This window comes from Aquila chrysaetos, chromosome 10 (assembly GCF_900496995.4).
Source record: "Aquila chrysaetos chrysaetos chromosome 10, bAquChr1.4, whole genome shotgun sequence".
Taxonomy (NCBI): domain Eukaryota; kingdom Metazoa; phylum Chordata; class Aves; order Accipitriformes; family Accipitridae; genus Aquila; species Aquila chrysaetos.
This window is the reverse complement of record NC_044013.1, coordinates 1,389,520-1,413,407: the sequence shown is the minus strand read 5'-3', so window position 1 is coordinate 1,413,407 and position 23,888 is coordinate 1,389,520. Positions and strand designations below refer to the sequence as shown.

Below are 23,888 nucleotides of genomic sequence, written 5' to 3'. Positions count from 1 at the left end.
CAGATGTATGCTATGATAGGTCATTGTGGTTTTGGTTTGCATGTTTTAAGGCCATGGAAATAAGCATTTCTTTAAGCATGGAAAAGGATGAGCCTAGCAGCAAGACAAGTGGATGCTTGGATGCAGAAAGCATTTTGTGAGGGGAAAGGAAAAAAGAAAATACAGATCTTTAACTGGAGCACCCAGTTCTTATTTCTTTACATATCCAGCTGCTGAGAGTTGTTGGACTAACTGTAGGTAAACTGTAGGCAGAGAAAAAAAGAGAAAATTGTTTACTTTGAAAGCAGCAGACCCTTTACCTGAAAGAAGTGTGAAAATCAGTGCATAACATCATATTTCAGAGATCCGAATGCTAGCAATTTTTAAACAAATGTAATCATACCAGCAAGGAAGAAAAGGCAAAAGAATATGTAAAGAAGCGAGATTGAAGAAGCATTTATAGCTGCACAATGGTATTCAAGGAAACAAAAAGAACAGCAATTAACCGTTGAAAGAGTAATAATTCTGTGAATAATTTTATCTAATTTAAAAGGTTTAGTTTGACACTCCAGAGAACTTGGACAAAGTATACCACGTACAGCAGCAGTCGACCAGCAGACCCAGAATGGGTACCTATGTAAATGCGTGTATTCTACCTAAAAAAGAAACAACAGGGACACCCGTCTGGTACACCGAAAGGGTAGTAACCCCACAGGTAATGGTGGAGACCAACCTTTAACGTTTCCTTAAAATCGTGCCTCGGAAAGGGACCTCAGAACTTAGACGTGGAGATGGAAACGAGAAGAGATATTCGTGCAGGGTGCACCCGAGTGACATACCGCGGTGATGAGGTCGCCTCATTGAATCGCTGTGTCGCTTCGCTCGCCGGCGCGTTTCGAACGAGCGCCGCCGCCCTGACCTCCGCCTGCTGGCGGCCGGGGACTCGAACCGGCGGCCCTGGCAGCGCCAGCGGGGGCGGGGCGTGATGTGATGAGGCGGGGCGGCGGGCGGAAGTGAGGCGGCGGATGAGGCGGAGGGCGGCGGCGGTGCTGGGAGCCGGTTGCCGGGCGGCCATGAGCTACGAGCACCGCCGCGACTGGGGCCGGGGCCGCGGCGGCGATGGCGGGTCCTCCTCCTCCTCCTCCTCTTCCTCCGCTGCCGCGGGGGGACACGGGGGCCGCGGCGGCGGCGGCGGCGGCGGGCGGGGCCGCCACCCCAGCCACCTCAAGGGCCGCGAGATCGGGCTGTGGTACGCGCGGAAGCAGGGCCAGAAGAGCAAGGAGACGGACCGGCAGCAGGTGAGGGGCGGCCGCGGGCTCTGCCCCGCCGGCCCGCTTCGGGGGCTGGGGCCCCGCGTGTGTGGGGGGGTGTGGGTGTCGGACACCTCTACTTCGTGGAATGTTTTGCCTGGCAGGATGAAAAAGAGGTGTTCGCCTCTGCGCCTTGAAATGCCTCGTCAGGAGCAACTCAAAAAGAAGTTTCTGATCGTGCCGAAGAGTCTCGCTAGTTTGATACCTAAGTAAGACGTGCTGAGTACACGGTGATGAAAATTGTACTTTTTTTTTTTTTTTACTAGAGAGCTGTTGTGCGTATGGATGAACGCAGGGAAGAGCAAATTGTGCAGCTGTTGAATACTGTCCAAACTAAAAATGAAAAGGAGCAAGAAGCCATGTCCTGGTGGTCTGGGGATGAAGACGGGTAAAGAGAAACAATTACTAATCCTTTTATTTACTGGAATGGAACAAAATTCCCACAAGCTGATAGGAAGATATATCAGAAAATATTTACGTTTAGCAAGTGAATTAGGTTAACAGATCTACTCAGTTTTCTTGACATGTATTGTCATACCGAAATGGTTGTAACCATTGCTGTAAAACTCTTTTCCAGGTTATTGTTGAGTTTGGGCTGTTAAATTTTTACTTAAAATCGTAAAATCCTGTAATTGATATCCAGGCCTACTAGAGTAGATATATGGAATTTTTCAGCTCCCCTGGCCTCTGGAATTACTCTTGCAGAGTGGCATTTGACTTTGTTTTTCAGTTATTCTGCACTCTTAGAATGTTTTCTTGGCCTCTGTGAAATGGCGTCCGTTCTTAACACTTAAAGGATTTTAAGTAATAGCAGTGAAATGGGCTGCCAGGTGTGTTACTCTTGAGTCCACTGAAATGAGGTGTTTGGGTCTCCATTTTGCTGAATGATCCAATTACAGGACAGTGGTTCTGACAGCTGGTTAAGCAGTAATTCTCTGGAGATCTTTTATTGCTTTGTTAGTTTTGTGTTTGATACAAAAGAGCATGTTACATTTCTAGATACAGATGTAAAATTTTTGATGGCTGGTGGTTTTCAGACTTTAATTGTTTTAATGGCGTACGCCATATTCTCATCGGCTGATGGTCAAGTAACTCATGGGTGTAATGTCTCAAAAACAGATTTAAGGTTTGCCTTGAATGGTTCAGTGTACTCTTCGCAGCGGCCAAGCACATCTTGGATAATCTTTGAAGTTTCTGTTCCCTGCACTTATTTCAGACCTACTCCAGAACAGCCTGCAAAAGTGAAAACAGATACTGAAAAAGCTCCTGTAAGACAGAGACCAGTCTTGGAAAAAACATTTCTTGATCGGGATGTGGAATATCTCTTTGAAAAAAATGAGCAAGATACTGATTTAGATGAGCAACTTAAAGAAGACTTAAGAAAGAAGAAATCTGATCCGCGATATATTGAAATGCAGGTACTTTTCCATGTGTTAAGTAGAAAGCTTTTAATTGGATTTTATCTTTTTTTTTTTTAATTAAACTAACCTGAAAACATAACTTCCTGCAATTTATTTACTAGGAAGTTGTCGTGGTGTTACTTTTGCTAAAAATTACCTTCAGAATTTACAAAATGCATACCTATCAAGAGGAGAGCGATTAAAAAACAGACTTTCAGTGGCAATTTCTGGTTGCATAAAATCTAAAATTTTAAGCTTACGCATTGTTTAGTTGGCTGGGTTTTTCCATTTGTTCTTTAATGGGTTGTATCCTTGTATTTATGTCTAAAACTGAAAGCACAAAAATGGGCTCTTAAGGAATTGCCTCTTAAAAACGTAGTTTATGTTGTTCTAATAGCCCTATATAAAGTTGTCAAATAAAATAGTCTTACCATGACCAGGCAGTTCTCCATTTGATGCAAGGCCCTAGTCTTACAGCTGTATGTACGTACATTTTCATGTACTGAACTGTTGGGTTTAAATATTTTTGCTAAATTTAATGAAACTGAAAACATTCATGGAATTAAACTTATTTCTAGTGGACCTGTGTTTATATAAGTATTAGCTGAACAGTTTGTCCTGTTATTTCTCAGTTTAGCCTAGATCACAGATGAAATCTGTTATATTACTTAGTGTTGAAAAGGTGTTTAAAGATACATACTATTACTTTCTTTTTCCCCAGAGATTCCGAGAGAAACTCCCTTCATACGGGATGAGACAGGTAAATGTGTATTTAATTTGAAAGAATATGTGTTTCTGTTGCTCCGTTGTAAAATAGGAGAAAACAGATGTGTAACTGGGACTAGGTGGAAATCTTTGTTGCCTTTTATGAAGGTGCTGAAGCTTCCCAAGTTCTGATGCTGAGTTTGACTTCTTTCCAGAAAGTAGCTCAGCTTTACTGCTTCATATGGACAGTTACTCTGGGGCTATATCCAGTTTTATCAGTAGGGGCAGCATTATTCATGGAAATGGTTTTGAATGCTAGATACGTTTAAGTAATTTTTTTTTTTTTTTAAGTATAGGTCTTTTCTTCTTTCTCTGCCAGTTAAACTTCTATGTTGTTCCTAGTTACTTGGATTTAATATAGAGTAATTGACCACTACATAAATTGTCATGCTTTCTTATAGATATAAAATTGTGGACATTTGTTGAATGCTTGCCCAATTTAGAATTGAATATAATGCAGATTAAACATTTTTCTTTTTTAATCACAGACTTTATGGCTGTACTCCTGGCCATTACTGCCATTAATTTCCCAGTGAGAATATAAAGTCAATGATAGCATGGGTTATTATTAATTGATGGTAATTCTTCATTTGATGTCACCTGTATGAATCAGATATTACAAGTATTCTGTTATGTTTTCTTTTGCAGGTTCAGTGAATGATTAGCAAGCTTCCTTTCTAAAGTTAATGTATTTGTAATAATGTCGTCCCTCCTGTTAGTGTTTGTTTCTCAAAATAGTTATAATCCCCTTTACAATCCTTTGGATTGGGAGGTGGAGGCTAGAAGTGTAAGAAATCTGTTCCTGTCAGTATAAGAAATGTTAAAATATTGTGCTGAAAATCTTCAGTTAGTATAGTCTTGGAGTCCAAAAGGGAAAATGCTTGTTTTCAGTCACCAAAGATATACGGAAGGCAAGTAGGAAGGAGGAAAGTTTAACAATGTATTTCAGGCTTTGGTTTTAGTTATTTTATGTTATTTTCATGCTGGATCTTAAGTATTTAAAACTAGTATTCAGAATTGATATGCTTTAAGCCTTACACATATGAAGTGCAAATGTGCAGAAATTACTTCTGTGTGGTTTAAATTAAACTTTTTTTTTTTTTTTTTTTAGTATTACGAGAAACAGATGAATATCTGTTTCTTTAGTTGCTATGACGCTTTCTTCTAAGTTCACTGCACAGTAGCAGAGAATTGTCAACATCCTCCTAAAATCTGTTTTGAACAATAATACAATAAATGTTTTTTCTTTGTTTGGAAACAGGAACTTGTAAACCTTATAAACAATAATCGAGTAACTGTGATAAGTGGTGAAACTGGTTGTGGAAAGACAACCCAAGTTACACAGTTCATCTTGGATGATTACATAGAGCGAGGGAAAGGGTCTGTGTGCAGGATTGTTTGTACTCAGCCTAGGAGGATCAGTGCTATTTCGGTAAGTGCCATTTTGACAAACTGAGTAACTTATTTCTTATGGTTATTTTTTTTCCCAATAAATCAGAGGAAAAATTACTGCCTTACTCAGCATCATTGAAGGAAAATATATTTCTTAGTGGGCCTAGGATCCATGGGCAAGCTTATGAACTGAGTGTACAATCTGCTAGATTATTTGAAGTTAAGATCTTGAAGAAATTCCAAATGACCAGATAGGTACTGTGCACCTCTCAAAGAAACTGCTCTGCTGTCACATGTACTGATACTAAATTTAAAGCTTAAGAGAAGCATTCAGCTTGTAGTGGACAGTGAAGATGGCTTTTTGTGTGTTCGTTTTCAGCCATCCTAGTTTCTGTTGCAAATAACAATTTTGTTAATATATACTAATTAGATATTTCATTTTGTTGTTAATAGAGTACTGGCACTGCAAGCCTCATTCTTCCCTGAATTTAATCATGGTATATATCTGTGGTTTTAATGGATTTGGGCAGTGCAAATGTGAGTTAAGGTAAACACTAATGTTGTGTAAGGCCCTTTAGGGGTATATTAATGAGCAAGAAAGAATTTGGCTTTTAAGTGCACAGTAATTATTCTTCATGATAGTTAAGTGTCAAATGATTATAGAACCTTACTTCCCATGACAAAAAGCTCACCCTGCTAAAAGGATGAGTTAGGCTAATGCCTAACTGGTTATGTTCCTTTAAAATATGTCCTGGGTTGCAAACTTATTCTTGGGTTGCTGACAGGAAACACAGTCCTCAGTGGAGGAGAAAAAGTGATTTTCAGGGTGTTTCTTTATTGTTTACATAACATCTTGGTTCTAGGTTATTTCCTGTTGATGAGTAGCTAAGTCATAGCTCGGCCTTGTGGGATTTTTAAATTTTTCTTTAATGCACTATTTTGATTTTATTTATTTTTCTAAGGTGGCTGAGAGAGTTGCTGCTGAAAGGGCAGAAGCATGCGGTAGTGGCAAGAGTACAGGATACCAAATTCGTCTGCAGAGGTGAGAGAGGCTCCCTTGACAGTTTTTGTGGATTCACGTAAAGTAGTATCTATTGTTGTTCAAGCAAGAAAATTTGAAAAATAGTTCTGAACATAGGTGACTGCTTTCATTCTGATTTTTTTCTCCAAAAGGAATTCCTGTGAAGACCTGGTGTAGGGAATAAGGTTTTTGAAATTTAGCAAAAAGTTTGAGTGTGATTATTGTATTTTATGTAGCGTGTAGCAATGGCTAGCACCAAGTTGTACTTTGTTTAGTAAGTCCTTTTTTCAGCTCTTCTAAAAGGTTCTGCTATAGACAGAGATAAAATTGATGTCCCTAATCCATGAATTTCAAGGAAAAATGGAAATGCTAAAGGAGAGACTGCTATAAGCTGTATTTCTGTAGAAAACTATGTATTTGCTACACTTAACCTGTTGAGTAATCTCACTGGGATCAGGTAATAAAGTTAGGTGCATTGACAAGAGTTCATAGACCTAGTGCCATAGAGCAAAAGCTATTACATTTGGAGTCATCTGTAATTTAAAAAAAATACCTGAAATGTTACCAGCAAAGAATGGAATCTCAATTATCATTGAAGAAAAACTGCTGGTGAGAGATGACAGCTTAGTCCTTTCAGCATTTTGAGTTTATAGAATCTCAGTTATATTTTTCTTTACTATTTAATCAGGAATGTTATACTGCTGTATATTTAGCTGTCATCTGTGCTGAACTTAAATAGCTGCCAGAGTTTGGGGTCAGCAGATCAACGTGCAAATGACGAAAAATGTCTGGGAAGTCAGGGCTTCTGTCAGATTACAAGCAGTTCATTCCCCATCAACAAAATTGTTGCAACAGTGGCCTAATTCCTTGTTCTTCCACTGAACTGTAAGTGAGCAAGTTAGAGAATGAGACATACTTCATAATGTCTATAATGACTATCTGCATTTTGATTTTAAGCTTTTAAAGTACTTTGTAAAATACAGAAGAGAACTGAAGCATTCTTAATGTATCTCTTTCAGTCGGTTACCAAGGAAACAAGGTTCAATTTTATACTGTACCACAGGAATTGTCCTACAGTGGCTCCAGTCAGATAAGTAAGTTTTCTTGTTTAATAAGAAACTGAATACAATTATGAAATGAATTGGCTACTGAGCTTTTTCTAGTAGTCTCGTCTCTGTTTTTTTAATTCTGCTAAAAACAAATGTTTAACTTCCTGCTCTTCTATTTTAGGCACTTGTCCAGCATTAGTCATGTAGTCCTTGATGAAATTCATGAAAGAAATCTTCAGTCAGATGTCTTAATGAGCATTATTAAAGATCTTTTGAATATTCGTTTGGATTTGAAAGTAATACTAATGAGTGCTACTTTAAATGCAGAGAAGTTTTCGGAGTATTTTGGTAGGTGAAATGCTTCCTATGAATGTTCCTGTTAAGTGATTTAGGCTTCTGCAGTATAATGCGGTTCTCAAATTTTAGGATTGATTTTTATTAATAGGCATAATGACTTCAATTTTACAAATAGTTGCCAGCTGCTGGAGATGCTTACTCTCTTAGTTTTAGCTCATCACAAGTATGTGTTGCTTCTATATTTGCTTTTCAGACATATCGTGGAAACAGTATCTCCAGAGTGTTTTCATATTAAATATTTACTAATATTTACTGTATTTTAGAAGTCTTTGTGTGAGTGGGCAACCAGATTGAAGCCTTTAGTTGTTCAGTCTTCCAGCTTTATCCTGTAGCTGGAACCAGATGAACATTCTGCAGAACAATATACTGCTTGCTACCTATGCTTTTTTTATTCAGCAACTTTATTTGGAATTGAATTTGGCATCTTCCGTGAAAATTTCAAAATAAACAAACAGAAAAACCCTATATATAGACTTGGCAACTGTATTGCAAAAATAGTGAAGAATGTTTATTGCCTCTATTATTTCAGTACAGTATTTTATTTGCTGCTTAAAAACAGAGTTATGCCTTCCTCGACAGATAATTGTCCAATGATTCACATACCTGGGTTCACTTTCCCTGTGGTGGAGTATCTTCTTGAAGATGTAATTGAGAAGTTGAGGTAAGTGTATTTTCTGAACACCAGTATGGATAGTATTTTGGGGGTTTTTGCTTAGTGTGTCTTTTCAAAGATTATCTTGGCATAAGTAACCTGTGGAAGAATTAGCTGTGTTTTTTAACAGAAAACCTTTCAAGGAAAGGTTAGTAGCTTTTACAGTACTTAAGAATGGTGCATAGCTACCTGGAAATGTTGTCTTGAGGAGGGAAGAAAACCTTGTCTGTCTTTTGGAATTTTTAGAGTACTAAATCGAGCTAGTCTTTCTGTTTGTTCAGGCTTTTTTTTTTTTTTTTTCCCTACATGTTCTCATGCTTGCTAGACATGGTACCTGTTTTTATAAGTGAGATTTCTTTCAGAAAATAAATTTAAGAATCTTATTTACATGGTATAGCTAAAGCATGACATATTGTCCATAGTTTGGAAAACTACTATGCAGCTGGCTTTAAATTACTTAGTTTCAAAATTTAATTATGTTTGTTATTTAAATTGAAAGGTATACTCCAGAGAACACAGACCGTCGGCCACGGTGGAAGAAAGGCTTCATGCAAGGACATGTAAGCAGACCAGAAAAAGAAGAGAAAGAGGAAATCTACAGGGAACGATGGCCGGACTACTTAAGGCAGCTGCGGGGCAGGTTGTTCTCAAGTTACTCTTTGTGTTAGGTTTTTAGACGCTTCTTAACTAAGAAGCATAACTTAGTGCTGCATTCTATTACTGTGCTTTTATTAATGATGTGATAATTGGTACTGTGGAAAACAGTAATGATGGAGTTGCCAGTACAGTTGGCTGGCAACCACTGAAGTGCTTTAGAGTTGTCACAGAGGATTTGCTTCTTTTGCATGTGCAAACTGTAAGAGAACTACAGCTGTCAAGTTGCTTGCTATTGATGTCGGTATTGTCCATCGCAGTCTTCAGCATAACGTTAGGCTTCTTGAGCTTTGGCCATTAGTTCTTTTCTGATGAATTCTCCCCTTCTTCAGTCTTTTTCTTTGGGAGAGATCTCACAGTATTTTAGTCTCATAGTCAACATAAGACAAAATGTGCTGGTTTAAAAAAACAAAACAAAACCCCCCAACCAAACAAAAAAAAAAAAACCACCACAGCCTTTTCCTCAGAATATTTTAATATTCCACTAGAGTGGTTTAAAACCAAGGTAAATAATTTTGCCTTTTGAGCACCTAGTAGAGATTGTCCACTTGAAACATTCTTTTGATTGCCAGCATTTGACTACTTTGGTAATCTGGATAAGTTGATTAATTGGCTAGCCTGGCTGATTTATTTCAAGAATAGCATCTTCCTGTTTTTTCTCCTGTCTTATTTGTCCTCTGCATTTTGGGACTGTCTATACATCCAGCTTGGTAACAATAATGAATATAGGTGTGTCGTGGTTTAACCCCAGCCAGCAACTAAGCACCACGCAGCTGCTCGCTCACTTCCCCCCCACCCAGTGGGATGGGGGAGAGAATCGGGGAAAAAAAAGTAAAACTCGTGGGTTGAGATGAGAACAGTTTAATAGAACAGAAAAGAAGAAACTAATAATGATAACACTAATAAAATGACAATAGGAATAATAAAAGGATTGGAATATACAAGTGATGCACAATGCAATTGCTCACCACCTGCCGACCGGTGCCCAGTTAGTCCGGGAGCGGCGATACCCAGTTTATATACTAAACGTGATGTCACGTGGTATGGAATACCCCTTTGGCCAGTTGGGGTCAGCTGTCCTGGCTGTATCCCCTCCCAACTTCTCATGCCCCTCCAGCCTTCTTGCTGGCTGGGCATGAGAAGCTGAAAAATCCTTGACTTTAGACTAAACATTACTTAGCAACAACTGAAAGCATCGGTGTGTTACCAACATTCTTCTCATACCGAACTCAAAAACATAGACACTGTACCAGCTACTAGGAAGACAGTTAACTCTATCCCAGCTGAAACCAGGACAAGGTGGCTCAGTTTTATCTCTCTTTTCTAAGGGGAAAGTCCTCAGTGCTGTACCTCTGGCCTATCCCATGCTCTGCTCATCCCATTTGTACTCCTCCTTCCCTTTCCCACCCTGTCTTTTGAACCAATCGGCAATTCTTTCTATAGCGTTAGCTTTCATGAAATCAAAGGGCTGAACAGGTGAGATGCCTCCTCTGCTCACTGTGAGAGAGAGATAAATTAAAGGGTAAACGCAGCTTGCTTAGGTCCTAGCTAATCCATGAGGAGGAGAGAGATCATGTAAATACTTCAGATGCAGTTCAGTCATAACATGGTAATTCTTAAACTTGCTATTATCATCAGTTTAGAATAGTATGTCGTGGTTTAACCCCAGCCAGCAACTAAGTACCATGCAGCTGTTCACTCACCTCCCTCGCAGTGGGATGGGGGACAGTATCAGAAGGGGAAAAGTAAGAAAACTTGTGGGTTGGGATAAAGACAGTTTAATAGGTAAAGCAAAAGTTGCGCACGCAAGCAAAGCAAAACCAGGAATTCATTCACCACTTCCTATGGGCAGACAGGTGTTCAGCCATCTCCAGGAAAGCAGGGCTCCATCATGTGTGATGGTTACTTGGGAAGACAAACGCCATCACTCTGAACATGTCCCCCCCCTTCCTTTTTCTTCCCCCAGCTTTATATACTGAGCATGACGTCATATGGTATGGAAAATCCCTTTGGTCAGTTTGGGTTAGCTGTCCCAGCTGTGTCCCCTCCCAACTTCTTGTGCCCCCCGCTAGCCTGCTTGCTGGTGGGGTGAGGTGAGAAGCAGAAAAGGCCTTGGCTCTGTGTAAGTGCTGCTCAGCAATAACTAATGCATCCCTGTGTTATCAACACTGTTTTCAGCAAAAAACATAGCCCCATACTAGCTAGTATGAAGAAAATTAACTCTATCCCAGCCAAAACGAGCACATAGCACTAAACCAAATCTCGAGAGTACACTGGAGATACAGTAATTGAACAGACGAAGAAATAAATTGATCAGCAGTGGGTTACATAGATGTGTGATTGCAGAGCCTTATAACAGAAACACAAGTGCGTGACTTTGTATGTTAGTAAGTTAACAATATGTATGCTTTCAATGCCTGTAGGTATTCAGCAAGTACTATAGATGCCTTGGAAATGATGGATGATGATAAGGTCGACCTTGACCTTATAGCAGCACTTATCAGACACATCGTTTTGGAAGAAGAGGTACACTCTGTCTCCTATCATCACATTTTAATGATGTGGCTGAATTGTGATCAGTGGCTGTTGGGAATGTCAGAGCTGATAGTTAGTTTGGCTTATCATACAGATATAAAGAAGAATAATTTTTTGTTTTGCTCTTCTGAGAAGTAGTCTAGCAGCTTTAAGTACCAAATTACTATTTAAGCCCTGAGTTTAGAATGTGGTTAGTTACAGTGTTTATTGAAATGATGGGATAGAATCCATGTTTAAAGGGGAGCACATATCTAAGCATTTTCTTGAATAGGGGTTGTGGGTATTAATGAGAACTATGTACCTAAGAAACTTGGAAAACTTACAAATATGTTTGATACACTCATCTGTGGTCCCTTCTGAGCAAGGGAGCTGAATTCTTTCACTGACAGTAGGGATTGTCTTATAAACAAAATGGGATAGATACCTGAAGATTTGGGTGCCATTTTGATTCAGATTGCTGCATTTTTTTCTTTTGGGTAAGCTTTTAAATAAGCTTTCAAATTAATTATACATCTTAGTTATTTCATGTAAAGTAATATATTACAAATTAGATTTTAACTTTTAGTTCTTTCTGTGACTGTGTTTGTCAAAGGTAGTAGTCTTTGTAGTAACAGTTATGTTTTGTGAAACAGCTGTAGAAAACTGTCCAAAAACCTCTTTGGTGTACAGCTGAATCTCTGTTCTTAATTCCTCAGCAATGGGAGGGAGAGGGCAAAAGCAATACTTAGAATTGATGTTCACTGCCTGATACCTACACTGTGCAGTTAGCTTTAATGTTTTTTCTGCCTGAGTAGTCATATTTAGACTTAGATGCAGCAAAGACTGAATTTTTATACAGCCCAGCAAAAGTCTAGTCACATTTACCAAACACACAGCTAGGAGACTTTTCCAACTTTCAGTTTGTCAACATTAGTAGTTAATACAGCTGCATTAATAGTTATCCCCAAATGTGCCTTACCTTGTTATTTAGTAATAACATCAGAATATTAATATCAGAAGGATCCTTTGCCTGAAGCAGTGACGAGCATGAAGTAAGAATAACTTCTACATACATTATACCTATGGTAACAGGTTGTCATAACCTGAAGTAATATATTTTTTTCTGTGTTCAAAAACATCTGTGGAAGAGCTGATACCTTGGCTGATTCCTTAAAGAGAATTTTGATTATTAAGAATATCAAATAACTTAATATTTCAGTTGATAGATCATTTAAGCTGGGTATAATGAGGATGAGTTGCTGTTTCCTATTTTGTGCTTCCTGTGTTGAAAATTGTACACTAGTTTCTCTGTGTTTTATTTGCAGCTCAAATTCTTCTAGTGTTGACATGGCTGTGTTTAAAACACTGTAGGGGAAAAATGTTTAAAATCAAATTTTTATTTATTAAGTTCAGATAAACATATGTAGCTAAGTCTTTTATAGAAAACAATCTTATAAATGTTGTTCCAAATTTGAGTCAATGAGGTTTCAAATATCACATATCCAACATGTGCATTAGTGTGGAAGTAGCTGGTTCTTTGCATAGCGTGTAATTTATTCTAACCTCTTTTCCCTTCACTCCCTCTTTTATATATAGGATGGTGCAATTCTAGTGTTTCTTCCAGGCTGGGACAACATTAGCACTTTGCATGATCTCTTGATGTCACAAGTCATGTTTAAGTCAGGTAAAAACAAAATTTTACATGGGAATTCTAGCAGTAGTGTTAGTGGCAAACTCTTACTCTTTGCATGTGATTGCTGGTATTGCACTGGATTTTTTTTTCACTTTCTCATCTCTCCTCTCAAAATGATTGCAGTGTGTTCAGCATTTTTTGTATTTCTGTGGTATATTTCATTTGCTAATGATAATAACTCATTTTCCTCAGTGTAGGAGTGAACAATCTGAAAAAGAATCTCACACCTGCATCTTTTTCCTTTCGCCCTTTCTTGTAGCTATGATAACTTCCATCCAAAACTAAACTCTTTCTTCATTCTGTGTTCATTTGCTCTTTTATTGATCCTTCAGCAGCTTCTGTCTACTGCTTTGCTGGTAGTTCTTTTAAATCCTATTTATTCCTTGAAGCTTTTTTAATAGGACACTAAAATACTCTATGCCTATCGGATACACTTTAATTTGTCCTGTTTGCATAACTCATTTTCACCTAACTTGTCTAACTATGCTATTGACTATTCAGGTAGTTGTCTTGCAGTTCATGTTGTGTACCTTCCATAGATAAAGAATTTCAATTTATTGAAAGATTGAGGAGGTTGTCAGTTTATTAAACTTGATAAATTATTAAATAATTTGAGAATTTTAAAATTAAATATAAATTACTGTATGTAACTTCCTATATCTTCTTAAACTTGTCAAGTCATCATAGCATAATAAAAAAATTCCCTTATACCTTTTTACTTTAGAAATTGCCATTATGATACATACACCTGTGAATTCAGAATAAGAAACAGTAGACTTAACTTGCAGCATATTTTCTCTATTCTGCATAGTTGATTTTCCTGTAAAATTAAAGTTTCTGTGCTTACACCATATCTTTTACTGATTTTTAATTTTCAGATAGGTTTATTATCATACCTTTACATTCATTGATGCCTACTGTTAACCAGACTCAGGTATGCTTTCCTTTTATTGCAATATTTCACAACTACAGCAAAAAAAATTAAGCATATGTTTGGTTTTGGCAAACATATAAATGGGCCATGGATAATTACAGGTTTTTAAGAAGACCCCGCCAGGAGTAAGGAAAATCGTGATTGCTACCAACATTGCAGAGACTAGGTAAATAGCTAGCTATACAGACCAAAAAAACCTATACAATTAGTAACATAAGTGAAATTGATAATTTAAATTATAAACCTGTTTAATGTTTCCAAAAATACATGTTTTCATGTTTGTACTGTTCATTTATAACGCTATTTTTAGAAATGTTTATAGACTAAACAGGAGTTTGCCTTTAATTGTTTTAAACAATTAAAACATGGATATAATGACTCGCCTTTGTTGTACATGATAAATCTGAGCTGCCTGTCCTCTCTGCAGACTTCATAACCCCATGTGGTGACTTCTGCCAGACCTAGGAGAATAAATCAAGCTCTTTCTTGAACTGCTTAGTAACGTAATTCTTAATGAAATTCCAAACACAGATTTTTATTTTTTTTTATTGTTGGCTCACAGTTTGGGAGGGGATAAAGAGAGGCTAAACCCCTTTCAGATCCTAGGTCAAGCCTGCAAAGATATGAAGAGTTGCATTTTTTTTCCTCTCTCTTTTTTTTTTTTTAACAGCATTACAATAGATGACGTCGTGTTTGTTATAGATGGTGGAAAAATAAAGGAAACTCACTTTGACACACAGAACAACATTAGCACAATGGCAGCAGAGTGGGTTAGTAAAGCTAATGCCAAGCAGAGGAAAGGTCGAGCAGGAAGGTAAGAATAATGGGGAAAGTTAGAAGAGTTTTGTGATATTAAGTTTCCATCAATCTTGGAGCACATGCTGCTGAAGATACTACTTTGTTATTCATATGTTCAGCAGCAGATGCTAGCACAACTGTCTCTTGTTCTTATGGAAAGAATGGTTTCTTTGTCTTTCTAGGAAACTGACTTAACTTGTGCTGCATTTAACTCATGAGTTTCCCTCCTTATTCTTCTATAAGTCCTGCATTTTTTTAAATGTTTTGTTGGTAGTGTTTGCCTTCACACCTGATTTATGAGGCTATGATACATTAAAGTGAAAATTGCCTACAAATTAATATCACCTAGCCACATACCAAATTTTTCTGAAATGTCTCTCCCTCTCAAAATACCTTGTGGAATATTTTCTCTCTTGTTCAGATTTACAGTTCTTCTCTGGTCTCTTCATTACTCCTTTTGAGCAGTTGATAGGAGGTTTCTGTGTTCTGCATGCCTTTTCTCCTCTTGATGGGTCTGTGTTTCAGAAAGCTGAAATGGCCTTTACAATTGAATATGCTTCAGTTCTAATTCTTTGATGTGTTTTGGAAAGTGGTTTATAAACAAAAACAATCATCATGTCACAGTGTCATAGGGGAAAAAAAATACAATTGTTTACTTGAATAATTCCAGAGTTCAGCCAGGCCACTGTTATCATCTGTACAATGGACTACGTGCTAGCCTTCTAGATGATTATCAGTTACCAGAGATCTTGAGAACACCTTTGGAAGAGCTCTGTTTACAAATCAAGGTAACCATATGAATCTTCAAACATATTTATAATCTACTTTTCCATTGGAATAAGAGGTTGAGAGATTAAGTTAATGCAACTATGAGCCTAAGGTTGTCTTCAAGTCAAAATTCAGTTACACCAGAGGCACAATATATTTAGGTAATAATTGCAGCAACTTTTGAAAAATGCATACTTGTATCTAGCTGCATCAAACCCGGGAAAAATAGGATTGTCTAGTATAAATAAAAGCTGAAGTCTGGACTGTGCTTCCCTCCCTGTCCCCCAAATGTCATTCAGTCAGAGGAGCTTCAGTGAGAATGTCAGTGAGTCAAGGGATATGATGTCTTAAAAGAATTTTACTAAAAAGTAGTTTTAAAACTGACATGAGTTTCCTTTTTGGCAGTTTGTATTGAATTCCTTATGCATGCATAAGGAATACCATGTGTATGCATACTGAATGAAGAATAGGTCCTTATGTTTCAAATTTCATCATTAATATATTTTTATTTTTGTCCTTAGTTCTTAATTAGTGAAATTCTAACTCAAGCTGTGAATTATTCACTTTAATTCGGGTGGTTACTGCTTACTAATTTTAGGTAGCCATCTTTCTCCAATTGCTGAGGTTTTTGGTTTGGTTTTGTTTCCTTTCAGATTCTAAAGCTTGGTGGAATTGCTTATTTTCTGAGCAAACTAATGGATCCACCATCTCGTGATGCTGTAATGTTGGCTATAAATCATCTAATGGAGCTGGTAAAGTATTGCTTAATGTACACGCAAGGAAAAATTTGTTTAGAACCATGTTATTGCGTTGTTTGTTATCAGACAGTTCTGATTGTACAGGTCTAGACATTTCCAACCCCTTATGGTATTGTGTAGATCCTTTACGTATCTTCACTGAACAGAGGAAATGTTTTATGTGAAATTATGGTGTTAGTGGGCTGCATAGAGTAGTTCCTGAGGAACTTTCTAAATGACTCACAACATACACATGCACCTCACATTTATGTTCCCTACAGATACTTATTTAACTCACTGCTTCTCTACCACCCTGCTCATGGCTGCATCCACCAAGCCTTCCTATCCCAGTCAGATTAGTGAAGAGTTTGAGATCTTTCTCCTATATGCCTTATTTGCCCACAGAGAAAGTATCTTGTGTGTCATTGCCCCTTTGGGTGCTGGGGAAGGAGAGGTTAACGACACATTTGTACTACTGATTTCTTGCACTGGTAGTATTTGTACAAATCAATTGTAGCAATAAACTGAAACATCTGACTTAGTTGAAGGGCAGTATTTAGACTGATGGCATGATTCTATAAATGTTTCGATTAAAGTTAGAATTCAGCTGTACATTTGGTGTTCTGTGACAGTGCTGTATACTAGTAAAGGGTAGAGTAAATAAAAACAGAAGTGATATTGAGGGTAAGATACAAGTCTAAAAATAAGCTTGATCAGGAGAATAGGAAGACACTGAAGTGTTAAAAGTTCTTCATACTTTCATCCAGAAAGACACTAACCCCTAACAAACCACTTGAAACACAATTAAAGATGGTTGCAGTTTTCTTGGATCTAATTGAACATTTCTGTTTCTCCATAACTTGCTTGATCACTTTCCTACCATACCTTGTTATAGCTAGTTGCGTTCTCCAGCTGTTAGGCTTTCCTTTGTTCTCTAGGTATACTAGTGGCTATTTTGAGGAAATCTTCCCCATTTCAAACGCTGTGTTTATGCTTTTTTCCTTTTTTGTTTTTCTTCTGACAGAATGCTTTGGACAGACAAGAAGAACTGACTCCACTAGGTGTCCATTTAGCACGATTACCAGTTGAACCACATATTGGAAAGATGATCCTCTTTGGAGCTTTATTCTGTTGCTTGGATCCAGTACTTACAATTGCAGCTAGCCTCAGCTTCAAAGACCCTTTTGTCATTCCTCTGGTAAAGTTTCTAAGAGGAGAATTGCACATAAGATTTTAAGAATCTCAGAAGGATATTGGGACTTACTGAGATGTTATAGTTACTATTTTCATGTTAATTGCATTTTTATTAGTAAAAGATTGCCTTCACCTACTATGAAGTATTGTCTTTGCCTACAGAATATTGGAAGTAGCTTTAATTTTTGTGTATGCAGCATACGAAGTATTGCTGTCTATGTACCTTAATTAGGAAAAAGAGAACTGTCATGTCAGTCATGAATATTTTATAGGTTCTAATTATTCGTAGGGCAAAGAGAAAGTAGCGGATGCAAGAAGAAAGGAACTGTCAAAGAACACTAAAAGTGATCATCTAACTGTGGTGAACGCTTTCACGGTAGGCTTGTTTTAATGTTTTGGGGGTTTTTTTTTCTTCTAGAATTTTAATTTGAGCAATATGGATTATTCTAAAGAAGAAACTGGTCAGTTTATGCTCTGAAGTATTTCTTTCTTGGCTTCTACAGAAACATAAAACCAAATTAATTTTCACCCTTCTAGTGTTGAGGAATCTTGTCTTCAGGCTCAGTAACCTAATTTCTTGTGGATAAGTCTACAAAAGAGACAAAGCATAATGTTATAGTTACCTTACTGAAGTAATTAATTTTTGCCCTTCTGGCCTCTACAAGAGGCTGAAGCTGTCTTCAAAACTGTTGGAGACTTAGCTGTATAGTGTTGGGGTGAGAAGAAGAGGAAATAAATGGCCTGGAATGCAGTTTCTACCCAGGACTGTTAATAGCAACAAATTAAGTTCTGGCAAACTTAGCTAGATTTCACTCCTCACCATGGAAAAAGGAAGTGTTTGTTTCAAAATGTTGTAAAGTTGTGTTTTTCTGCTCTGTGCTGCATATACATAAACAAAGAGATCAAAGGATTTACTTTCTCTCTTGCAGAGAAAAATGTAACTATATTGTTTCTTGACAACAAACAATAGTTTTTGCTGTCCATAATTTTTTAGTATGTGTTCACTTAGAAACACCTTTGAACTACGGTTTTCACTTTTAGGGCTGGGAAGAGACTCGGCGTCGTGGTTTCAGAACTGAGAAAGACTATTGCTGGGAATATTTCCTGTCTTCAAATACACTCCAGGTAACATGCTGACAGTTTGAAAAAGAGGATCATGTCTGTGGGGAAAAGGGGAGGAGCCTTTTGCACAGCATCATTCTGGGATAATTTTTGTTGTTTCCTAGATGCTGCATAACATGAAAGGACAGTTTGCTGAGCATCTCCTTGCAGCTGGATTTGTGAATAGCAGAGACCCCAAGGATCCCAAATCTAATACCAACTCAGGTAAACAGTGGAAGGAAATGGAAAATTTCTGATAGCTGAAATCTCAGTTTGCAGAACTGTGTTATTTACTTTGTTGTCTTCTACAGATAATGAGAAGTTGCTCAAAGCGGTCATCTGTGCTGGCTTATATCCAAAAGTTGCAAAGATCCGGCCAAGTTTCAGCAAAAAGAGAAAAATGTGAGGGTTTGTTGGTTTGTATTCAAGGTGTTTTCTGCATTAGGTAGTTTGGTGAGGTGAAGCAATGGCTTGAGTGCATGAATGAATCTATAGCTCAAGTCACGGTTGTGGGTTACTTCATTTGAGAAGGGTAGGTGAGGGGACGGGATTGTTGATCTTCACTTTAACATTTGGATACCTGTGAAATAATTTGTGTGACCGTATCATGCCATGGATAATGTTACAATATATCAGTAACACTGCTGCTAAAGGAGCCCTACCATTATCTGTGATCTACAGCAGCAGTTGAAACACTGTCCTCTCTTATTATTTGGCAAGATAGAAGCCAGAAATTCTGGTCTGTTGATTTATCACTAATATTATCAGACTATTTATTTTTATTAACTGTTACTCACAGTAACAGTATACTCATCAGGATATAGACAACCTTCTTTATGGACCTGATTTAAGACAGAATGAGGTGTTGAACATTTGGATTGATTTTTCTGGGTGTATAATGCAGAAACAGCAAACTATAGGAGCAAGCATTGTGTCTATAATTAAAAAAACAAGCAAAAAACCCCCTGACTGATCACTTCTATGAAAGGAGTAAGAACATGTAGTCAAAATTATACTTTACATTGCATAATTTAGACCTGTCTGTAGCTGACACTGCTAGTCAGTTGATATTCCCTTTTAAAGTGAGTCCAGTGTGCTCGATGCAGTAAAGTTTGCAAACCTGATGCAAGTTACTGTGTCGCTGTATCTTTGCCGCATGGTGGAGCTAGGTGTAAGCCAGCTGCCCAGGAAGGCTCAATTTTATGATCCACTAAGCAAGGGACTTGTTACACTAACCACTTTGCTGGAGAGCCTCTCCCAGGCTGCCAGTTTGTTTCAAAACACTGAACTTCATGTTTTGCAACATACTTCTGCACACAGGGAGTAGAGAGCTCAGTGATCCACACCCAAAGAATTACATCTCTGAAATGTGAGAAAGAGAACAGTTGTGCTTCATACATACTGTGCTTGGTTTCTGCTTTTTATTGTTAGATGGCATGATTATGTTAGAAGGGAAATGTGATTTTGGGGAGTAAGTATAACCAAAGCAGTTGAATGTTATCCCTTGAGTAGAATTTGTTCAAAGGCACGTGGTACAAATAGAGGTTCACCACTCTAGACTGGTTGACAGCGGTATAGCTAGTCCCTTGTTTCACACTGACACTGCTTAACGGCGAGCAAAAAATTCAGATATGTAAGTTCCTTAAGTGGTGTTTCCAAGAAATTGCTTGAAATTTGGCTTATGTAACCAAATTCAGTGGCTTGGCATTCTTCTTCCAAATGAAGGACTCCACTTGTTTTTTCTACTTGAGACAATGACAGGGTTTATTAAGAGAGTAAATTTGACCAAAAAAATCAAATTTCTTAAATGCAGAGAGAGAGAGATCTAAAAATTTGTACTATAGATTCAGTTGTAATCTTTTGGGAAAGGAGTTAAAATTTCTTTGAACATCCTTGTACATTCAGAGTTTAGTATGCTAGTGGAGATCTGGAGGGTTTTTTTAACTTAGGACATGACTATACTAAACTTTCAAGATTTTATTTCAATCCTAAAACAAAAATATTTTTTTTTTCCTTCTAAGGGTGAAAGTTTGCACCAAGACAGATGGGACAGTTAATATTCATCCGAAATCGGTTAATGTGGAAGAAACGGAGTTCCATTATAACTGGCTTGTGTACCATTTGAAGATGAGAACTAGCAGTGTATGTGAAGGGTTTATATTTGTGGAATTTATTTTTGTGGCTTTCTTTAATAAGGTTGGATCAAGGTTCAAAGGCAATGTGAACAGTGTCTTTGTTTTGAAGCCTTCCTGTCTTGGGTCATTCCTTTTATATGCCATCAGATTATGTTCTTTGTGATACTGGTAGTATTGTTCCACAAATAACTAACTACTGGGTTTTTCTGTGGTTGGTTTTTTTTGGGGGGGTTTAAGGTTCTGGCAATAACAGGTGTAATTTTTTTTTAATTTTTATTTCAGTCCAGTGTACATGTCTCAATATGCTGAAATTTTTTTGTTTTCCTCTGATTGTTATGGAGTAGTTGGTTTGATTTCAGCACTTTGTGTGAAGGACTGCATTTGGGATCAGTTTTGCTCCTGTTCAAACTGATTTCATGTAACACTTCCAACTGAGTTGCTTCGTGTATGTCTTGCAAATTTATGAATGGCTCTGAATAATGATCTTCTGGAATTCTGTTTTTAGTTTCATTAAGAGTTATTGATGTCTCTTAAGATGTTTTGAAGGGTGATTGGACGGTTTTATCTTCTTGCAGATTTACTTGTATGATTGTACAGAGGTCTCTCCGTATTGTCTCTTGTTCTTCGGAGGAGATATATCCATTCAGAAGGATAAAGATCAGGATACCATCGCTGTGGATGAATGGATTGTTTTCCAGTCTCCGGCAAGAATAGCGCACTTAGTTAAGGTGACTGTTTAATAATAATGTGTGTGGAAGACTTAGTATAACACTGATTCTTCTTAGAGATTTCTGTATTAGGTATTACTGTGTGCCTACTGATTTATCAGTATAGGGAGATGATAATGTTTTAAATGCATTCCCAGTAAGCAGTTCAAGTACACAAAGTAAACAAAAGAGATCTAGTGAAGGTGTGTAGATGAATGCAAGTTAAAAAGCAGTACTAAAAATAACATTCTGAACAGTCTGCATCACATGGTAAACTGGGCAGAAGTAAACAGTAATGTACTCCTTTATGTTTGGCCTTAGAAGTAGGCAGTCAGACTTACTTATTTTTTTGTTTCCTGTGTAATAGCTTGACTAATAGAGAATGAGGCTGTGTGCCTATTGAGCATCGGGAGTATGGCCTTGATGTTCAGCTGGTGCAGCCTCTGAAAAATTCATGGGGATATTGAAAAACTGTAGAAGCTTCAGAGAAGAGTTGTAGGGTGGATTTAAAGAATTTGTAAACATGTCTTACAGTAAGATATTTGAAGTACTTAATCTCTGTAGTTTTCCATAGCAGAAGCTGTAGGATGACTTGGATCAGTCTGTGAAATGTCCACATGGATATGGAAACATGAGGATGAGACTTTTCAGCTGGCAGTAGTAAGTTCCAGTGGAAGGAGGAGCTGAATAGAGCTCTGTTTAATATTAGATTCTAGAAATCATGTCTTTTTTTTTAAACCCAAATATTTTTAATCCCGAAATAGCCAGCTAATGGATGTATATAGGCTGTTAAAGGCCATCATATCCAGAGATGGTCATCTGTCATAAAAGGTAAAACTACTAGTTTCTGAGAAGCAGCTTTTGATCCTGAAAATAGCAATGTTGAAATGAATTGATAGGAGAACAGCAGGTGTGAAGATTAGGAGAACAGAGGGCCCAAGGGTTTGAACTTAACTGTAGTAACATTGTTGTGTGTAGCTCTAATTGCCTGTCTCTCTTCTTTTTTCTTTTCTTTTTTTTTTCTTCATTCCAACAACTCTTTCCAGAATTTAAGACAAGAGCTCGATGATCTTCTACAAGAAAAAATAGAAAACCCACATCCCGTGGACTGGAATGATGTTAAATCCAGGGAGACAGCAGTACTGACAGCTATTATAGACTTAATCACAACACAGGAGAATGAAAGTGCCAGAAACTATGCTCCACGATTCCAGAGTGAACGCTATAGTTGACACACTTTCATCTGTATTGATAAAGCCAACATATTCACCTTGTTTTGTTTTTTATATCATTTATTTAGCTAGAGGAAAAACTTTTTTAGGGTAAGCTGGTAATTCCCTCATACTGAAGAGCAGTTATTTCAAAATAGTTGGTAATATCTGTATATGCATGGTATTCTGTGTTCAGTGTAGCTTTTTAAATAAGAGAAATGTAATGCTAGCAATGTTAGTTGATGTATGGTTCTTGTCCTGCTGTAGCTTTTTTTCCCCCCCCCCCCCCCCCCCATCAGGTAACAGATATTCAAAAAACCTGCTAAAATACTGCTTAATAATACTTAAACTGTTCTTGCTACTGCTAGAAACATCTCAAAAGACTTTTTTTTTTTAATTGGGTGTGGTAATTATACTTACTGTGTTATTCCAGCTGTGCAGCAGTCTTCTCACCAACACTTCCACAGAAGGTAATTATAGCTTAATTAAACTAAACTTGAAAACACTTGGTAAATTTGTACTGTGGGAGGAAACAGTCTTCAGAAATATTCTCTTCTGCCTTTCATCTCATTCAATCTTTATTTTCTGTGCCCATCAGTCATCAGTACTGACTAAAATTTCAGACTACAGGAAGCATGGTTAGATAAAAGTCATGGTGGAATACACTTTAAGGTTTCATTGCATTCTAACTTTTCTTTTTTAAAAACAGCCCATGTATGGGTTATATTATTACATTAAAAGTCTTTTCTTTAAAGTGTTATTTCATCTGTTCTTTGTTCTTAACGGTTTGAATGTCATTCTGTTTTGAATGCTTCCAACTATGTAAGAACATTGTTTAGGATTTCAAGTAGGGTGACTAGTTTGAGAAATACTGTTTTGATCAAACTGCTGTTTCCTTTAAAGCCTGGGGGCTGGATCTGGGGTTGGGCTGTTCCCCACTGCTGGGACCAGGGGCAGGAGATGGAGCTAAAACTGATGAAGGGTGTTCAACTAGGCACTGAAAAGTGCTGGTAGTTCACTTTGCAGCTGTAGCTATAGTTATTTCTAGGATTATCCTCAAGGAACAAAGCTCTTGTGCCTTGATTGCCTGGAAATGTAACGCCTTCTCCCTTCTTGGGGTTTGGTTTTGTTTCTTGTGCTTTGCAAAAATGATCCTGACCAACAGGCTCGGGAGGATTTATGAGCCTTATTCTGAAGAAAACAGAACTGGTCAGGTGAAACTAATTTTTTTTTTTCATACAGCAGTAAGCCTAACTTAGTGATTGGACCGTGCTTTCCATCGGGTTAACAAGGAGTGGAGGATGCGAAGCTCATTATGCAACACAGCTGCAAAAAATATACAGTTCGACCTCCCTCCCCCCAAACACTTACTCTTTCACCCCCTCGCAGGTGCTGAGGTGTTTCAAACAGGGAGGGAGGAGGAGGAACATCCCGGCCTGGGGGCGGTGGATGCAAGAAAGGGGGAAAACAAAAGCCTCAGCGGCTCCCGGGAGGGGGACGCCGCGGGACCGGGAGCG

The 23,888-nt window shown here is 37.8% G+C and overlaps 1 protein-coding gene across 1 annotated transcript; it reads left to right on the top strand.

The window, feature by feature from the left end:
- The first annotated feature begins 987 nt into the window (after nt 1-987).
- On the top strand, nt 988-23,125 carry DHX36 (DEAH-box helicase 36). Its single transcript, XM_030028803.2, has 25 exons — nt 988-1,277; nt 1,556-1,677; nt 2,506-2,707; nt 3,411-3,449; nt 4,716-4,886; nt 5,809-5,888; nt 6,887-6,961; nt 7,098-7,264; nt 7,853-7,934; nt 8,425-8,565; nt 11,003-11,105; nt 12,690-12,777; nt 13,665-13,720; nt 13,822-13,886; nt 14,391-14,534; nt 15,189-15,306; nt 15,940-16,038; nt 17,048-17,221; nt 17,507-17,593; nt 18,259-18,342; nt 18,444-18,543; nt 18,630-18,720; nt 20,340-20,460; nt 21,029-21,181; nt 22,207-23,125. The coding sequence occupies exons 1-25, from the start codon at nt 1,005-1,007 to the stop codon at nt 22,390-22,392; spliced, it is 3,021 nt and encodes a 1,006-aa protein (XP_029884663.1). The 5' UTR covers nt 988-1,004; the 3' UTR covers nt 22,393-23,125.
- Nucleotides 23,126-23,888: the final 763 nt, after the last annotated feature.

Coding starts and splice junctions, on each gene's coding strand:
- DHX36 (XM_030028803.2), top strand. CDS start 1,005: ATGAGGCGGAGGGCGGCGGCGGTGCTGGGAGCCGGTTGCCGGGCGGCC. Junction 13,721..13,821: donor CTACTGTTAACCAGACTCAG/GTATGCTTTCCT, acceptor GGATAATTACAG/GTTTTTAAGAAGACCCCGCC. Junction 18,343..18,443: donor TGTCTTCAAATACACTCCAG/GTAACATGCTGA, acceptor GTTGTTTCCTAG/ATGCTGCATAACATGAAAGG.